Raw genomic sequence first — 18,009 nt, 5'->3', positions numbered from 1 at the left:
AATTTTTTTGATAAAAATGTCATTCCTGAATGAGTTTGTGAGATCTAGATTTAGTTGGAGTTCTTAAATCAAATTAAAAGAGAATGTTTTACGATAATTTTAATAAGTCTCCAAATTACTAAGGCCGGCAAGTTATTCTTTTTTTATTTAATGAAATAAAAAGCTTGAAGTATAATATAAAAATTGATATAGTGATTACATATATAAGGACCAGGTTTACACCTTGTTAGACACGGTACAACATCATCCATTTTGTATAAAGTTATGCTCTATTATTTGTCAACGTTACTAAAATAAAATTATATATATACAAATTAAAAATAAAAAAAATCTTTTTCTTACATGTAAAGTATGATTACGTTAAATACAACAAATATTAATATTTTTTATTGAATGCTTCCCTTGAGATTCTCTTACTATTTTTATTATATATTCTTCTTCTAATAAGGAAAAAACATTCCTGCCAAATGGCTTTAATGTTTAATACTATGTTTTTTGTTTTTTTTTAATAATATTATATGAACTAGAGGCTAATCACATTAGACTGATAAGGTATATTATAGTTTAAAAAATATCGTCTTAGAATATAGTTTGATTATTTTAATAATATTTTTTTTTAAAAAAAAAAATTCACCTTGAAGGAATCTAGTGGCTTTTTTAATGACACCTTGGTCCACATTCCACACTCACTCATTTCCTTTCCCTTTAAACAGTCATAAAGACACTGACTGTTTTTTCTCTCTCTAAAATTTTATCTTCTTCCATGGCTTCTCGCCGGAAAATCAAGAATTCCCTCCGGGAACCACATTATTGATTCGCATTCTTCTTTAAAAGGGTTGGAACAAGAAAACAAAGGGTGTTTATAAATGGCGGTGTTTTTAAGGTTTGTTTTTTGTTTTCTATTCTTTGCTTTACTCGGATTGAGTCGTTACAGGGTTTTTTCAGAGCCAACACAGGATAAGCAAGCTCTCCTTGCTTTTCTGTCTCAGATCCGACATGCGAATCGGGTCCAATGGAATTCTTCTGCTTCTGCTTGTACTTGGTTTGGGGTTGAATGTGACCCGAATAACACTTTTGTTTATTCACTGAGACTTCCGGCTGTTGGTCTCGTCGGAAAAATTCCTTCGAACAGTTTAGGCCGGCTGAGTCAACTTCGAGTTCTTAGTCTTCACGCCAATCGTCTATCTGGTTCAATCCCTTCGGATTTTTCTAACCTTAAGCTTCTTCGTAGTCTCTATCTTCAAAAAAATGAGTTTTCCGGCGAGTTTCCCGAGAGTATTCCCGGGTTGACCCGGTTAAACAGGCTGGATCTTTCGTCCAATAACTTCACTGGTACTATCCCTTTCTCTATCAATAATCTGACCCATTTGACTGGACTTTTATTGCAGAACAATAGCTTTACTGGTACTCTTCCTAGCATTAATCCGCCTGGTTTAGTAGATTTCAGTGTTTCGAATAATCAGCTAAATGGGTCAATTCCTACTGCACTTTCCAAATTCCCAGCTTCCTCTTTTGCTGGTAACATTGATTTATGTGGCGGCCCATTGCCCCCATGTACCCCATTTTTTCCTTCTCCGTCACCTTCCCCTGAAACAGAACCAAAAACCCCTCCGTCAATTAAGAAATCCAAAAAGCTATCAACAGCTGCCATCGTTGGAATAGCTATAGGTTCAGCAATTGGGGTTCTACTACTCTTGTTACTCCTTTTCTTCTGTTTAAAACGAAGAAAGAAAGACCCATCAAAGACACAAAAGCCTCCGGTAGCATCAAGACCTGCCGGGGCAGTAACAGGGGCAGCGGCTGAGGCAGGTACATCGTCGTCTAAAGACGATTTAACCGGTGGTTCAGGTGAAGGGGAAAGGAATAAACTTGTGTTCTTTGAAGGGGGTGGGTATAGTTTTGATCTTGAAGATTTGTTAAGAGCTTCTGCTGAGGTTCTTGGAAAAGGGAGTGTTGGAACAAGTTACAAAGCTGTTCTTGAAGAAGGCACTACAGTTGTTGTTAAAAGGCTTAAAGATGTCGTTGTGCCTCGAAAAGATTTTGAGCAACAATTGGAAGTAATGGGGAAGATGAAACATGAAAATGTGCTTCCTTTGCGAGCATTTTACTATTCAAAAGATGAAAAATTGTTGGTATCTGATTACATGCCTGCTGGAAGTTTATCAGCTCTTCTCCATGGTTAGTTAAAAGTAACTCAAACTTGTTCATTTTACTATATTATATCTTACTGCAATTCTCTATCTGTTATATCTAAAATTTGCTCTCTAACACTTTTGAGTTCCATTTTTTCACCAACTTAAATGGCAATAAAGATAGCAGCATTCAATCCTTTGCTAGATTTTAGGGACTTTGTTCTGATTCTTGAAGAGTTTTAAGGGGGGTTAGGTGGGTTATAGGTATGAAAAAGATTGAATTTTTATTTTGTTTCTTAATTTTGGAAGAATAAATGGGGCTTCAATCTATACACGTGCAGATCATGTACACATTGTAACCATAGTTTTACAGCCCTTCTGAACTGGCATTGCATTATTGTTTCACTCAATTATTGAAGTTTGGTACCACTTAATATACTTCTTTAGTACATTTATTGTCATTTCAACCGCAAATTGCGCTTTTTGTTTCTATAATTCCTTAAGCTACAGAACATTCTTTTTTGAGAGAAATGGAACAATCACTTCTTTTATTAAGCTTTACTTAAACCGAGACCATATTAGAAATAATCTCTTTATCTCTCACGGACACACTTGTTAGATTACACTTTTACTTTCTTTTTTATGAAACGAACGTTACAAAGCAACAGACCACCATGATGGTCAACATACCTTCTTTTTATAAATGAGTTTAAAAAGTGGAAAAAGAAGGCTTCTTTCTTGTTCAAAGATTTGCCTTTTATTTTGCTACATTGCTTGTATCTATCTATGCCTTAAAGTCTCTGCTCCATGTTTATCAATTTTTTGCCTCAATCAACAAACTACCTCTATTATTTTAGTTATATATATTTTAATTTTTTTTATTATACATTGGGGAAATGGGGGAGGGAATAACAAAGTGTTGTGGAGTTTGGTGATATCAAATATATTAGTTAAATATTAATCTTTGGTTTTCTAACCCCACAATTTTCAAATCATGATTTTAGTAGTAACTGTTGTAAGCTTAAACAATACTTATATACTTAAAAAGCTTATATTACTTTGGCTTTAAGCTATTTGGTGGTTATAACTGTCTGATCATTATTCATCTAATCTTGATTCTTTTGCTTTACTTTATTCATCATTGCTTCTTGCTGTCCCCCATTTTTCTTCTTTTCTTGAAATAACGTGCTGCTTTACTCTATTGTCCATTGATTCTTGCTGTCACCCATTTTCTCCTTTTTTTGGGTGAAGTAAAGTGCAAAAGAAAACCTAATGAGTCTTGAGTAGTTCAACTGCTTTGAATTAGAATCCAACTTATTAATTAGCATTGACATTAGTTTCTTAACAACATAATAAGTGTAATCCTACGAGTGAGGCCTGACTTTTGAGTAGGTAGGATGTACGCGGACCTTATCCTTACCTTTGATCGTCGTTGGTTTGTTGTCTAATAAGAATGTTTACTTGTGGTTAATTCTTATAGGTAGTAGAGGATCAGGGCGTACGCCACTTGACTGGGATAGTCGAATGAGGATAGTGTTAGGTGCAGCAAGAGGCATTGCATACCTCCATATTTCAGGAAAAGTTGTACATGGAAACATCAAGGCTTCGAATGTTCTCCTTAAACAAGATAACCAAGATGCATGTGTATCCGACTACGGATTGAACCCTCTATTCTCCACCTCTGCACCAGTTAACCACCGTGTTGCAGGATATCGTGCACCTGAGGTTCTTGAAACTAGAAAAGTCACCTATAAATCGGATGTGTATAGCTTTGGAGTGTTAATGTTGGAGCTCTTAACGGGTAAAGCTCCAAACCAAGCTTCACTAGGTGAAGAAGGCATTGATTTGCCTAGATGGGTCCAAAGTGTTGTAAGAGAAGAATGGACCGCGGAGGTGTTTGATGTTGAACTAATGCGATACCATAATGTGGAAGAAGAGATGGTACAACTACTTCAGATAGGTATGGCATGTGTCGCTACCATGCCAGACCAACGACCTGCCATGACCGAGGTGGTTAGGATGATCGAAGAAATGAATCGTGGTGATACAGATGATGGTCTTAGACAATCCTCCGACGATCCCTCTAAAGGTTCTGAAGGCCAAACACCTCAGGAGTCTAGAGGTTCACCTCATGGTGTTACACCATAAAAAGAAAATTAATCATAAAAATGGATGGCTTGATTTGTCAAAAATTCTCAGAAAAGCCTAAAGTAAATTGTATTAGATTGTTAGGTGGGGAGCCTTTTATGTGTTTTTATTTTATTTCATTTTTTTTCCTTCTTGAAATTATTATTTTGAGAAAATTTGTGGAATGATTTTTACAGATGGTTAGTTGAGAAATTTGAATATTTCAGTTGGAAGTGATTGGGAAATTGACCTTGTGAGTTGTTTAAAAAAAATCATGTGATTCTTTTGGTATAAAAAGCTGTTGATTTACACATCCATTATTAGTTTAATATTTGTCAACTAGCAATTCAAAAGGTTACATCTTGGAATTCTAAGAATTTGTGAGAGGTGGTAGTACTAATAATATTTTAATATAAGATTAGGTGGATTTGGTCTGACTGCAAGGTGTTAAATCACATGCACTTCATGGACTATGATTTTTCTTAATTCTCATAATTTTCATTCGATATTCGATATATGATATCTATGTAAAATTCTAATTAATTTAAATTTATATTGTATTTGATTTGTTGGAAGAAATACTCCTAATGAAAGGTTTATATTAAAAATAAAATAGATGATTGTTGATGGTTGTGTGTGGGTCGGTTTTTTTATATTTGTTAAGGCGTCTCTAATCTTACCCTTTATTTTACTGTTCAAATATAGAGTTATTTATTTATTCAGATAATCAATTTTAATTCAATACTTTATTTTATTGTGGAATTTTTTTCTCTCTCCTCAATTTATATTATTATTTCTATTTCATTCTTATTCTTATTTCATAATATAAATCCCTTATTTCTTTTTTCAATAATTGCGTTATAATTTTCATGTGATATAACATTTTATTTTTTCAATTTTTTTATTTAATATGAAATGATATTTTATTCTAAATTTTTAAATAACATAAATTTCAAAAAAATATGCTATATTATACAAATTAATGGACAAGATTGAAATACGATTATATAAGCACTTGATTTTTGAAATTATTACGTTGCTTCTATAAATACTCTATTAATGCATATGGAGTTCAAAATGAGCATTATTGTTCTTAATTTTTTTTTATGTATAGCTAAAAGTTGTTCAAATTGGAGATTTTCATCTATCACCATTTTCGTCGTTGGAGTTGGAACCTCTACGACATCGTGAATGGTGCATTAAGATCATGTTTACCCTTAATTATCATGTTGTGCAGTATAATGCATGTAGTTATTATTCATGTAACACTTCATTTCCTCAAAAACGTGACAGTCCTATAATAATTGCAAAACATGATTGTAAAACTCCGATTGCACGCTTAACATCTTTTCGGCATGATTTTTGCTTCATTTCAAATTAATTATTGTGTTATGTATTATATTTTATCTTGTATTTAAATTATAATGTTATGTAGTGCATTATTATGTTGTATTTAAATTATCATATTGCGTATTTTATTTTTAAATTAAAATTTTCATCTTATCATTTTTATTGTGTTTATTCTTTAATAATGAAAATTAATAATAAATTCAAATTATATCATTAATGAAAATTAGAAAAAATTAAAATACTATTAATTCTGGATGAAAGTACTATCTATTAAATAATATATTTTTTAAAAATATTATATTACAGTTAAAAAGAAGTACGAATATTATATATTTAATTAATATCATTATATGTAAAATAATATGCTAATTAGAAAGTATAGAAATAATAATAAAATAGTGAAAAAGTAAAATAGAGAGTGTGAATAGTTTGGAGAATTAATATTCACATATCTATATTTGAAGAATAAGAGTGCTATAGAGATGGATTGGAGGCCATTCTCTATTTTACTCTATAAATATAAAGATGGATTAAAGATGGTCTTGATGCACACATTTTTAAAGTGAAAATTGTAGAAATAACAAAAACTAATAAACGTACTTTATAATTATAGTTCCGTTTGCTATTGAAATGACGATTTGTATATCCCTGTCATATTTCGCTTGCAAAAAGACAAATAAAGTAAGTACATACAAAATTTGTATTTATATATTTAGAGATTTTAAAGAACTCCATTTGTATATTTCGTTTGCCAATATGCAAACAGGTTAATTTATTATGAATTTTTCATAAATCATATATAAACAGTTAGAATAAGCATACTGAATTTATACAATAAAAAATAAAACTATACAAATTTAAAATTTATAGCTACGAATTAAAAAAAATTATACTGTATAGTACCTACCTAATATAGGCTAAATATTTGTTATTCCCCATAATTTTTCCTTTTTGCTAAAATTTGGTTAATTTTGATACATAATTTTAAAAAATAAAATAAAAATTAATAAAGTTAAAAAAAAAGGTATCAAAATATATAAGAAAACCGATCTTTTTTAATCTCTTGAAAAAAAAAAAGAAGAAGCTGACTGACTGGTAGATATAAGGATGACGTAAGCATTAGCAATTAATGTCATCATTAAGTATAGAATTTTAGACAAAATCAAAGACAATTTTTTTTAAATATCTATTCCTTTGATTCAATGTGATAAGTATTATTTAATGAAATAGAAAAAGGAAAAAAATGCATATTTTTTCAAAAAAAATTGCAATAAATTGAGATAAAAGAAATACTCCTTAGATTTTATTTTTAATTTTTAACACATCAAGAAAAACTATATTTTTTGTCTATTCTTAATATTAGTTCGTTCTTCTTAAATAATTTCTTAAAATCTAAAAATTATACATTATTTTTTTTAATTTAAAATTACTAAAAACTGTAAAATATAAAGTGCACAAAATAAAAGTGAACTGAGGCATGAGGGATTATATGGTAATTTTCACTTAGATATGTGAACAGAAGTGCTTTGTTATCGACACAATGTTTATGAGGCAACTCACGTGTTTTCACTTGGATATGTGCGTAAAATAGATATTTTATTTCTCCGTATTAATTTATTTGTATAGTTTTAATTTCATACGAAATTTACGAAAATAATTATGACTTTTGAATTATATAATCATACGCCAAAAATTACTGCAGAATCCTATCTCTAAAAGCATAGTCAAAAGAGATAGGAGTAGTACTTAATTTGAAGTTGAGACAAACAAAATCTACTTCTTAAAGAGTTTGAATACTAAAGAAGCAAACATAAAATAAAACATTTCACTTTGTTTTGCTTTTTTATGTCTTACACTTTCTCCTATTATAGCATCTACAAGTAGAAATTGCACTCAAAACTAAAAAGATAAATTCAATTTTCCCACTTAACACTTTCTTTCACTTGAATTCAAAGAAACAACACCTACCAGTCAGTACTCGTGTTGGTCCCCACTAAAATTCTAGAGCTCTCAAAATGGGTTTTGCTTGCTAGGCCAGGCCAATTCGATCCTTGAATTAATTGAGGTTGGATATAATATATTCAGCTCATTTTTTTTGGTGCAGCCTCATTTGGCCCATTCCGCAAGCCTCAGAGGTCAGGTCATGGGCTGTGGATTTTAAAAATATTTATTATATATATTTTAAGTAGTGTATTACTAGTTAAGATTTTATCAATAAGTATTTGAAATATCAATGTAAAATCAAGACTATATTTTTTAGGGAAAATTGTATATAATAGCAAACTAATAACCTAAAATAAATGAAGTAGCTAGGGTTTGATTTAATTGTGCTCCATAGCAAACATTTGCAAAAAATTGTCAGACGCCTCTCTCCCAAATATCTCGCTCGCCACTCTCCCAAATCTCGCTCGCCGCCCTCGCCTTTCTCACTTATACAAACAGAAGCGAAATGTATAAATTGCGTTTCTGTTTGTATAAAGAGTGAGAAAATTGTATATACACATGCAAGTACATATATTTTCGTCCTATACACTTATAATTTTACAATAAAAATACTCCCCTGCCCAGTTTCTTTTGCCTTTCTCTCTTTCTCGTTTTATAAAGTTTTCAAATTGTATCTAATTTCTCTTTTTCTCGTTTTATACAATTCGATTCAATTGTATATTCCTTGTCAAGTCTCTTTTGTCTTTCTATCATTCTCATTTTATACAAATTCAAATTGTATATAATTGTTCTAATACATTTATAATAATACAATTCTTTTTATACACTTCATTTTTATACAGTTCTCTGCCCAGATGTCTTTCTCTTTCTTGTTTTATACACTTCGTTTTATACAATTTGTTTCAACTGTATATGCATAGCAAATTATACAGTTTGTATATTTGCTATGGAGCGCAATTATGCAAACTTTGTTATAGCATACAAATATGAATTTTTATTTGCTATATGTGAAAGTTGCCCTATTTTTTACATACCTTTTACATTTTAGGGTCATTAGCCCACTAAATTTTCTTATTACCCCAAATCTATTACTCCATTATAACCATGAATCTTTGACCTCTTTTTACTTTCGTTGTTATGCCTAATTTTTCACTTCTCCTTTACAGTCATGTTTATGAAAATAGTGATCACCTAATGTTTTTTGCTCGGATGAAACTTATGAATGTTGTATCCTGACCATTATGTATTTGTTTTGTAAATATTTACTGAAGTATGTGTAATTCATCAACGTTCGTATTCTTTCAAAGAGGAAAATGTTATCCATTTTTTGGTTGAAGGGTTAACCCGTCCCAATTCGTGGCCCGCTTACGACTGAGTTGAACTGCTATTTTATACGCCCTTTAATTAAAAGGATCAGCCCAACACAACCCATTTTACTCTAGTCCCTAGGGTTGAGTTGAGGTGGGTCAACCTATTTTGATAGCTCTACCAGTATCAATTATGGAGAGTAACGTGTCTTTCACGACTAACATTAGTCGTATGAGACTTCTTTTTATGACAAAAAGCAAACTCATATCTTACCCTTTTGGTTCGCATTTAAAAAGCTTCACATCTTTATCTAAGTTGACTGTTTGTCCGAACAATATAGTCCCGTCAATTCATTCTGAAGTGATGCTTTGAAACTGCATGCAGCACTCTCATTCAAACTTGAACAGTGCACCAATTTCGACATTAGCTCACAGTCCTGCATTTAGTGAACCCAGTCAAATGTTTACTTGGATCCCACCACAAATCCACAACAGGACAAAATTTGTGCTTTAAACTATACCAACAAAGGTTTTCAAATGGCTAAGCGATCTGTCATAGCTGTGGGATGTCAAAATACATTGGTGCGGAGTATTTTAATTCCTTGTCCACTCTTTCTAGTGCTTTCTGAAAAACATAAAGCTCAAAATTCGAACTTCTCATTTAAGGACAACAAAATAAAAACAGGTTGATAAATTAAGTCCAGCCAACCCCCAACACACTTGAACAGAGAGATTGGCTCTGTTTGTTGTCTATCTGAACATGGACTTTTTGTATGTTAACATGAACTAGACCATATTAGGGCGTTGAGGGAGCAGAAGGTTATAAAACTTATCATGCAAGAAGAAGTGTTTTCCCTTGCTATCAACAGCTTTCTTCCACCCACACCATCCACCATTCACTATTTTCTTGATATCATCACTGCCGGTATAATGAGGATCCAGTATAAGGAAAGCACAATCTCCACTTGCATCGTTATAATCCACACCCAGGAGAGTGTAGGCAAGAACACCACCACCTGAAGGCATGCTAAAATGCTAAGTTTTCTGATTTAAGACTGAAGTAGGTCTGACAATAACCACTTCATGTACAAGTCAAAAGCATATAACAGTAACTGTATGACCTACCAATCATGATAGGAGTTCCTTGATTCTCAAAATGCAATGCCAACTCTCGGCACTTTTCAGGAAGCTCAGCTCCAGATCTGACATTTATGATTTTGCAACTAGCCTATCCACAATAGTAATTTAAAAGGGTTAATACATAGTTAACTCCCTGACCTTGTTGCTAAATCACTTTAATACACCCCAGTTTCATGGGGGACCTTTTACACACCAAACATTTCACCAAGTGTGTCTATAGGCCCGTGAAATTGAGGTGTATAAAAGGTTAAACCAGTTTTGTAAAGCAATGAAATTGAGAAGTTTAAGGGGAGTACAATTAACAGCTAAAGAACAAAAAAAAGATAGTCAAAAGCATAAAATTTATCTAAAGCAAAACTCAATAGGTATTTTATTAACACTTCAAGATAGGTTCAAACTTACTCCAATCAGTTTATCCAATACAAAACTCAGTTCAATGGCTCCAATCCATTCACGTGACCCTATAAATGAAGGATCTTTGTCACCAATCTCTACTAGTGCCTGTTGTATTTCCCTGAAAGAATGTGCAATTCACTTTCAGAACAATAATTTTTTACTGAAGATATTGATGTTCATTTAAGATTACATAAGCATTTACTGCAGTGCGATTACTATAAATTAGTTGACGCTTATAGTAGAAATTTGGTGCTCTGTTTATTTCACCGCAAAGTAGTCGGTATGTCTTTGCTAAGTTGTGAAGGTGGACCAGTGATGTCAAAGGGGCAGTTAAGCCCTGAATTGAGGATAAAAACGTGTTGAGCGCTTCGCCTTGCCTCGCTTTACGTGCGCTCAAGTGTCGTCATCAAAGTTCTTAGGCATACTTTTCCTTGCCGATGAGCCTCTTCTAAAGAGGTTACACTAAACAATTGGTTTATCACTTTATCATAAAAATATTCAATTTCTTGGTTAATATATTTGCCATTCATGTTTATAATTATTACTCTTGGGCTAAACATATGTATTTTTTTCTCCCTTGGCGCCTTTTTACATTAAAAGCCCACGCTTTATTTGCAGTTTGAACTTAAAGCCCCAGCAGCAGACTTTAGAGCTTTTTTACGCTAATCGCCTTTGATAACACTGAGGTGGACCTGCATGCTTAATATGTATACTCTCCTTTTCATTTTCTATCTTGGTTTGACTAGGCATGGAGTTTAAGAAAGTAGAGAAGATTTTTGAATTTTGTTCTCAAACTAAGGATATGTATAATGTACAGAAGTGCTCTTTGAACTTGTGGTTTTAAACAAGTCATGTGGATGGAATTAAAGACTTATCTTTTTTATTTGTCCCAAAAAGAATGACATCTTTCTATATTTAGCAACAATTTAACTTTAAGCTACTCATTTACCCTTAATAAGATGATTTATAGCCATAATTTTTTGGTGGATTGATTTAGACCACAAGTTCCAAAATTCTTTTTTTTCTCTTAAACTCAATGCTTAGGCAAACAACTTCATATGAATTGGGACAAATGGGGCAGTAAATAGAAAGTGACATTCTTTATAAACAGACCAAGAAAGGATAAAACGAACACATAGATTGAAACAGAATCACTATTATTTATGAAGATAGAAATCGGATGCCTTTGTAGGAACAGCGATGCTATCTGCAAGATAGTAAGTCACATTGTACTCGCTTTTACAGTGGAAACTGGAAAGAGGCTATAACCTATAAAATGGATTTGTTGTACTCCTCCTTTAACTCTCTTTTAAATCACCCTAATAACAATTCTCATCAAACCAACGAGGCCGTATTCCAGTGCTCTATTTTGAAGCGAATGCAAATGGAGTGTTTTAACATCTATATCTAGCAGTTTCTTGTTATGAAAACAGAGCTGTAAGCTAAGGAAAAAAACACTGAGCAAGCATGTATAATTAGTACTGACCTAAGGCATCAAACGAAAATACGTTCAGGCAAACTAATCACCTACAAAAAGACACTTTAATCACTGTAGCTAAAGGATCTACATGATACCTGTGTGACGGGACATCAATTGAAGTGTAGTTTTGCAACTTGAACCATGAAATGATTGTTTGCAGAGAGCGGTAAGCACAGCCCCAACCCTGTGAGGTATATAATGGTGACTATTAAATAAGCTACCCAGCTAAGTATTACTGTAATCTAACAGTAGCAATGTAGCATTTCTCAATCCATCAACCAATAACATACAATGAGATTTAAAAAAAAAAAAAAAAAAGTGGAAGTGGAAGTGAAAGTGAAAGAAAAGCTTCAGAACCAAGGAAAACAAAATACAAATTAAAACTAAGTACATACATATGAAAAATTGCATACAATGAACAGAAAGGAGATTTCTTGAACCAAAAAGTACTTCAAGCAAATTCTATAACAATGTTCAACATATGACGGTGCCCAGTAAAATTTCACCTACGGAGCCTTCAAAAAAGAAATTATTACCGAGTCATCAAGTCCCTCATGGAGGTAATGGTAGTACTGATAAGAACCTTGAACCAGAGAAGCCACACCTCCGGAAACTGCAGAGGGTGTGACAGTGTTAGCACAAATAAAAATTACGATTCCGTAGTGGGTAGGCAAAAGAGGAAACAAAAAACTACTCACCACCACTACTTGGTATCGTCAAATGTACATCCTTGAGAAAAGAAGAACCTGATAAGGCCATGACATGATGGAGGGCGTTCTAAGCATGAGTAAACAGACATGTTAAACATATGTATATATAATTCTGACACCTCACCTTTCTGGACTAAGCTGCTACTATGTTTCTTTCCTACTACATCAATGGCATTTGAAATTCTTAGAAGAGGGCGATCAAAAGGTAAACCAAGTCTCAAATGAAGGGATCTTCTTGTTTCAACTGCCATAAAACAAGCCTTGTCAGACCACATTTTTAGCTGAATGATAATTAAACATTCACAGTTATTCCAAGCTTCAAAAGGTTTCACCTTGCTTCAGTTCTGTTTCACCATAACTAAGTTCATATAAGACTGTAATCGGATGTAAAATTCCTGGAGGAAGGAAGTGATATGGATGCAACTGCAAGAAAATTAAGAGCAGCACCAGTTAACTTCTGGGAAATTCAAGAGTTGCTAGTTTAACAACGTACAGGAAAAGTCGTTTGAAGGTAAGTAAATTCATAAGTTCAAATGAATAACAAACTATTTTTCAATAAGAAGAGTTATTACTTGAAGTCACAAGAAACATTAAGTGAAGGATTCCGAAGACCCAAGAAAGATGCATAATATTATATCAAGAATAAAACCAGATGAAGTAAAATAAAAACTAAGTGCTGCTGTCCATTTCCCCTATTTGTTATTTATGTTCTCTCTTAAACCAGTTTATGTTGAAAATAATGGAATTAGCGCCCAGTAAAACGTATATGTTCCTCTATACTGGACACTATCCTCGTATTTTTCTAACCTACTCTTTTGAACTTCTCTTTTCCTATTTCAGAAATTTCAAATTACATATACACAACTAACTTTCCAAAGAGCCACCAGAAAAACTTTATCTAAAATCCAACTCAACATGAAATTTCTAAAATACTGTAACTTCTTACTGAACAAATGTTTAAACGATGGAAGAATGATTAGACAACAGAAATTTCTCTGAAGAAAACCAGACAGTATAGCTTTTCATTTATTTAACAACTCTAAAGAAAGTCCAACTTTATAAGATATCTCCGTTGGTTGCACACTTTGTAGCTACACACAACCTGCCCTAGTTAAATGCTAGTATGTTACTACTAACACTGAACATAATATGTGATGAATCAAGCCGGCCCACATCCCAAGCAACCTCAACACCAAATTAATAAAAAGAAGATACTTCAAAACTGAAGCACCCAACAACGTGGAGAAATGACATAATTTGCTCACCTCTGGATGCCCTTTTAAAAGGTCGGGAATATTAACTTTCCTCATGGAGTGTAACTGGTCAACTAGTGCAGGGATGACCAACTTTGAAATGCCATAAGCCAGTGACAGATCTTTCGACGCATAACAAAGCACTTCTAGTTTATGACCTATGACCAGAAGTTGAGTTTCTTGGGTGGCTGAAAGAAAATAATTCACCAACTGATTAGGGGACCACAAACTAGACCAAGTTATTCTCATCTATATATCCCCACAAAAGCAGAATAAATAAAAGAAAGGCCAAATTATCTGTTAAATTATCATTACCTGGATAATATTCAGCAATAGGTGCAGAAGGTTTCACAGAATTCATTGATTTGTTAAGCAGAAAGCTAACTTGGATTTTATCTGCACTCTAAACAGCAAATATTTTAAAACAGCTGTATACATGCCAACAACGAATTGAAGGAAATTAAATACAACTTCCAGTTTTAAAAAACTCAATTTCGGTAGGTTGTCGCTTGGACTGAAGAAATCACATTTGCACTTTGACTATAATAGTATTTGAATCTTGAGGTGAAATATACCTCCTCTATTGAAGAAAATGAGGTAATAACTTTGTTCCTTGAAGAGAAGTGTGAACATAACAAAGCTTTTGTATCAGAATCTTTAAGTTCAGCGAAAGAACTTGAACTATCTGTGCTCAGTTCTGAACCACGAAGAACAATAGCACCAGAAGTTTCATTTGAAGCTTCTATTAGGCAAGTAACTTGTGGGTCTCTGAATTTACTAGCAACAGCATCAGCTGCACGCATATATATCTCATGTATATCTGTTAAATAAAACAAGCTAAAGTCAGAAACTAGGAATTGCAAGGCTGTGGAAGCACATCTTACACACTACTACCTCTGATATGTAGGAAACCAAAGCCTAAAAAGATCACTTTGTTTTGATGCATAAAAATCTATTTTAGGTACCTAGAAGAGTTGTAATCACTAATTCAATACAAAGAAACACATAAAGATAATAGAGATCTCTTCATTTAGATAATGCTCATTCATAAATTCTTCGGTTGTGAAATTGAAGCAATGGAACTAAAAAGTTGCAAAAATGATGATAGAGAAATGGCATGTCTTGGTTGCCGAATCTTTCTAGATATTTCTCAGCTAGAAACAAAAAATCATTTTTTCCTCCCTAGGAGTTACCTACCTTGCTCAATTTGTGACTTGAATCAACACTCAGAAATGGCATTCTAGTACTTGATCAAAAGGAAAAAAAAAAACTCAAGGATGGTATTCCTGGACAAATTCTTTCTTGATTTGATAACTACAATTGGTCTCAACACGCTTATCGTTCACCCTCATTAAAGGTACCACTGAAGGATCAAACTTGAATTGTTAACAGATTAAGACTTGAAAGAGAATCTTGCAATTCTCCATTTTTCTAAAATCTACTAGCTAGTATCCATCTCTATATATACATCTACTGTTAATTTAATAGAATCAACTTTCACGACCATAAACAGCCAATTCAGGAGACATTCAACACTGGTATACTACCAATACTCACTCCGGACATCTGAATTTGAGAAAGGAAAAGCACATAGAATGTATACTATAATTATCGAGGAAGAGGCTAGAATAAAAAGTTGAACTTAATGGTGTCTCGAAAACATGGATGAGTTAACAAATAGAGATATGAACGGACTATGACTTTATGCAGGGGGAATTAAGGAAGAACTCACCGTTAGGTTTGCTTGGCTGAAAATATAAAGGCAATTTTACTTGCAAAGCACAATGGAGCAAACAACCTCTTTCCCAAACAAACTTTTCAGGATTGTCTTCATACACAATTGAACTAACACTCTCAAGACTATCCATTTTTCCATCCCTGGACACGAAAAAACGAACATCCTTAGCGTTATTCAAATCCACCACAGCCCCGATCAGCTCCAGATTTCCCAAATTTGCATCACTGGACAAACTTTTCCTCAAATTACAAGCTGCATTAATCGCCTCCTTCGCGATTTTGTCAAAATTACAGTCTTTTTCGACAATTAAAGCTCCAATAACTTCAAAACCCTTGGGGAGCAATGTTCTTATATCATCTTTCAATAAAAAATAAAATAATACATAGTTAAAATCATACACAGATAAAAGCCGAAGGGATGCAACTAGCTAAAATTAGACTGTGTTGACTACCTGATTCTTTTGCGAAATCCGGCGATAGAGAATTGGAGGAGGTAGTGTGGATACATCGGAAAGTAGAGATAACGGTGTAGCGAGGGAAGAATGGAGAGCCGATGAGCCATTGAATACCCGATTCGTTCCTGATAATCTGGAACCTCCGGCAGAGGATCCGAATAGCCGGGTCCTGGTTTTCGCTAGCCATTGACTGAAATTCGGAGTTTGTTTACCGGCGTTCAACTGAGCAGCAAGCCGAAAGTTGCGAGTTCCAGGTGACTTAATAATTTTCTATTTTATTAATGATGGTTTTTGAAAAGGAAAAATTATATTTGTAATTAGCAAAAATCCTAAAATAATCTATTATTCTGAAAGAAAATAAAACCTTGTTAAATTGGGTCAACCTAGTAGTTTTGAGAATTTATGATCTTTATTTACCTGACAAATTGTATGTTCAAATTATGTAATATTTTTTCTTAAAAGAATATTGTGTTCTCAAATTTATCAGTTAAAAATTAACACTTTCTGAGATCAATAGCGATCGTTCAGTTTATATGTCAACATTCTTTCTCTTAGTTGCTTGCTTTACAGTAACATATGTGGTACTCCAATATATTTCTTCCATTAACTTTTACTTGTTCAATTTAAATTTTACACATTCCAATTTTGTCGTTAGTTGTGAGAAATAATTTGAGGAATAAATAATTAATATTGAGACTAACCAACTGATGGTGTATGCTCACTTGTGTAGAAAAGCAAATAGTAATGACTCTTATTATATTAAGGGAGTTTTGGTCATCACTGATTACTGTTTTAATGTAATGACTTTTCTTGTTATTTTTGTGTTTTATTTTTTGTGCATCGTTTAGAGTGTTCCTATAGTGATCCCAAGTCATTTATGATTTGCTGGGACTGACAGTTCGGTCACCTGATCGTTCGTTTGGTTATTGTGTGAGCTTTAGTGTTTTTGGAGCTTATGAACCTTAAACGATCATTTTCGATCAAAAGTTCAAGAAGATGATATCGGAACCCAATTCTGACAATTCCATTAGGTCCGGAACGGTCATTTTAGGCTAGTAGCATGGTCGACATGACTCCCGAAGTTTTCAATGTGAGTTGGTGCATTTAGGCGTTTTAACTTTAAGTTTAAGGCTAAGTTTGACTTTAGTCAACATTCTGAGTAAATGCGCTCGGATGAGAAATCCGTCAGCGTGGCTAGCTCCGGAATGTCGAGTTTGGTCTAGTTTGACCCTTCTTTTGTGTCGTGAGGTTTCCGATATTTTTCCGAGCCCTTTTGTGATTTTTGATTTAAAATGGCCGATTGAAGTGGGACACACATTTTATCGAGATGACCTCGGATGGAAATTTCGACTGCGCCATTGAGTCCGGAATGTCGACTTTGGTAGGGTAGCATATCTGTTTTATTTTTATCAGGTTCCGAACGGATTCCGAGCACCCCGTCGGAGATTTTGAAGAAATTAGATAAAGCTGAAATCTGGTGCAGCCCTTTAATGATCAGAATTTGGGGTTTTAACGACTAGATTTTTGGGTTATTAGCGACCAGCTTCGTCCTTTATAAAAGCCCAAATTTCAGTCTTTATGTCTTACTTTAAACTTGCGATATATTGAGCTTTAGAACTTCAAATTGGGCGATTCAAAAGACTAAGTTGTGAGATTTTTCGAGGGCCACACATTGGTGAGCTTGGAATCTGATTTGGGGTCCCGATTTGAGTTAAATTTTGTGTTTTAACTGCTGTCATAGCTCATTTTCGAGCTCAACTTTTGAGAAAATTTTAGAAGGTGATTTCTTGGCCATTTTAGGTCTGAATCTGGTGATTCAAGAGCCTATATTGTGGGTTTTTTGTGAGGATCATCGTGGTGTGATTGGTTTTAGTAGTTGGACCTTTATTTTTGGTAATTCTTGTAAATAGCTGCTGTCATTGTTGTTGAGTTTTAGCGTAGAATTTGGGTTTTTGGTTACATGTTCGTGTTCGGACTG

The 18,009-nt window shown here is 33.4% G+C and overlaps 2 protein-coding genes across 3 annotated transcripts; one reads left to right on the top strand and one right to left on the bottom strand.

Moving 5' to 3' along the window:
* The first annotated feature begins 677 nt into the window (after nucleotides 1-677).
* Nucleotides 678-4,564, top strand: LOC107014571 (probable inactive receptor kinase At2g26730). Its single transcript, XM_015214539.2, has 2 exons — nucleotides 678-2,178; nucleotides 3,613-4,564. The coding sequence occupies exons 1-2, from the start codon at nucleotides 867-869 to the stop codon at nucleotides 4,278-4,280; spliced, it is 1,980 nt and encodes a 659-aa protein (XP_015070025.1). The 5' UTR covers nucleotides 678-866; the 3' UTR covers nucleotides 4,281-4,564.
* A 4,490-nt stretch (nucleotides 4,565-9,054) lies between these two features.
* Nucleotides 9,055-16,331, bottom strand: LOC107012205 (probable Ufm1-specific protease). 2 transcript variants are annotated; one of them, XR_001456004.2, is made up of 14 exons: nucleotides 16,029-16,331; nucleotides 15,572-15,934; nucleotides 14,415-14,659; nucleotides 14,155-14,242; nucleotides 13,852-14,027; nucleotides 12,919-13,009; nucleotides 12,711-12,830; nucleotides 12,575-12,622; nucleotides 12,413-12,489; nucleotides 11,972-12,060; nucleotides 10,403-10,514; nucleotides 9,986-10,088; nucleotides 9,382-9,876; nucleotides 9,055-9,297 (listed from the first exon to the last, which is right to left on the bottom strand). XR_001456004.2 is itself a non-coding variant. In XM_015211981.2 (13 exons), exons 1-13 carry the CDS (start codon nucleotides 16,216-16,218, stop codon nucleotides 9,647-9,649), a joined length of 1,932 nt encoding a protein of 643 aa, XP_015067467.1. In that variant the 5' UTR covers nucleotides 16,219-16,331; the 3' UTR covers nucleotides 9,367-9,646. The 2 variants fall into 2 exon arrangements, 1 of the variants encoding a protein (XP_015067467.1); XM_015211981.2 differs by lacking the exon at nucleotides 9,055-9,297 and having other exon boundaries at nucleotides 9,367-9,876.
* Nucleotides 16,332-18,009: the final 1,678 nt, after the last annotated feature.

Source organism: Solanum pennellii, chromosome 3 (genome assembly GCF_001406875.1).
Source record: "Solanum pennellii chromosome 3, SPENNV200".
Lineage (NCBI taxonomy): Eukaryota > Viridiplantae > Streptophyta > Magnoliopsida > Solanales > Solanaceae > Solanum > Solanum pennellii.
Note: the sequence above shows the minus strand (reverse complement) of the source record. Positions and strands in the feature narration are given on the sequence as shown.

Excerpts from the sequence above, each read along its gene's own strand:
- LOC107014571 (XM_015214539.2), top strand. The coding sequence starts at position 867 with ATGGCGGTGTTTTTAAGGTTTGTTTTTTGTTTTCTATTCTTTGCTTTA. Across the intron at positions 2,179-3,612 it reads TTTATCAGCTCTTCTCCATG|GTAGTAGAGGATCAGGGCGT; the intron begins GTTAGTTAAAAG and ends TAATTCTTATAG.
- LOC107012205 (XM_015211981.2), bottom strand. The coding sequence starts at position 16,218 with ATGGCTAGCGAAAACCAGGACCCGGCTATTCGGATCCTCTGCCGGAGG. Across the intron at positions 12,623-12,710 it reads TAGCAGCTTAGTCCAGAAAG|GTTCTTCTTTTCTCAAGGAT; the intron begins GTGAGGTGTCAG and ends TGGCCTTATCAG. Across the intron at positions 10,515-11,971 it reads ATTGATGTCCCGTCACACAG|GGAAATACAACAGGCACTAG; the intron begins GTATCATGTAGA and ends ACATTCTTTCAG.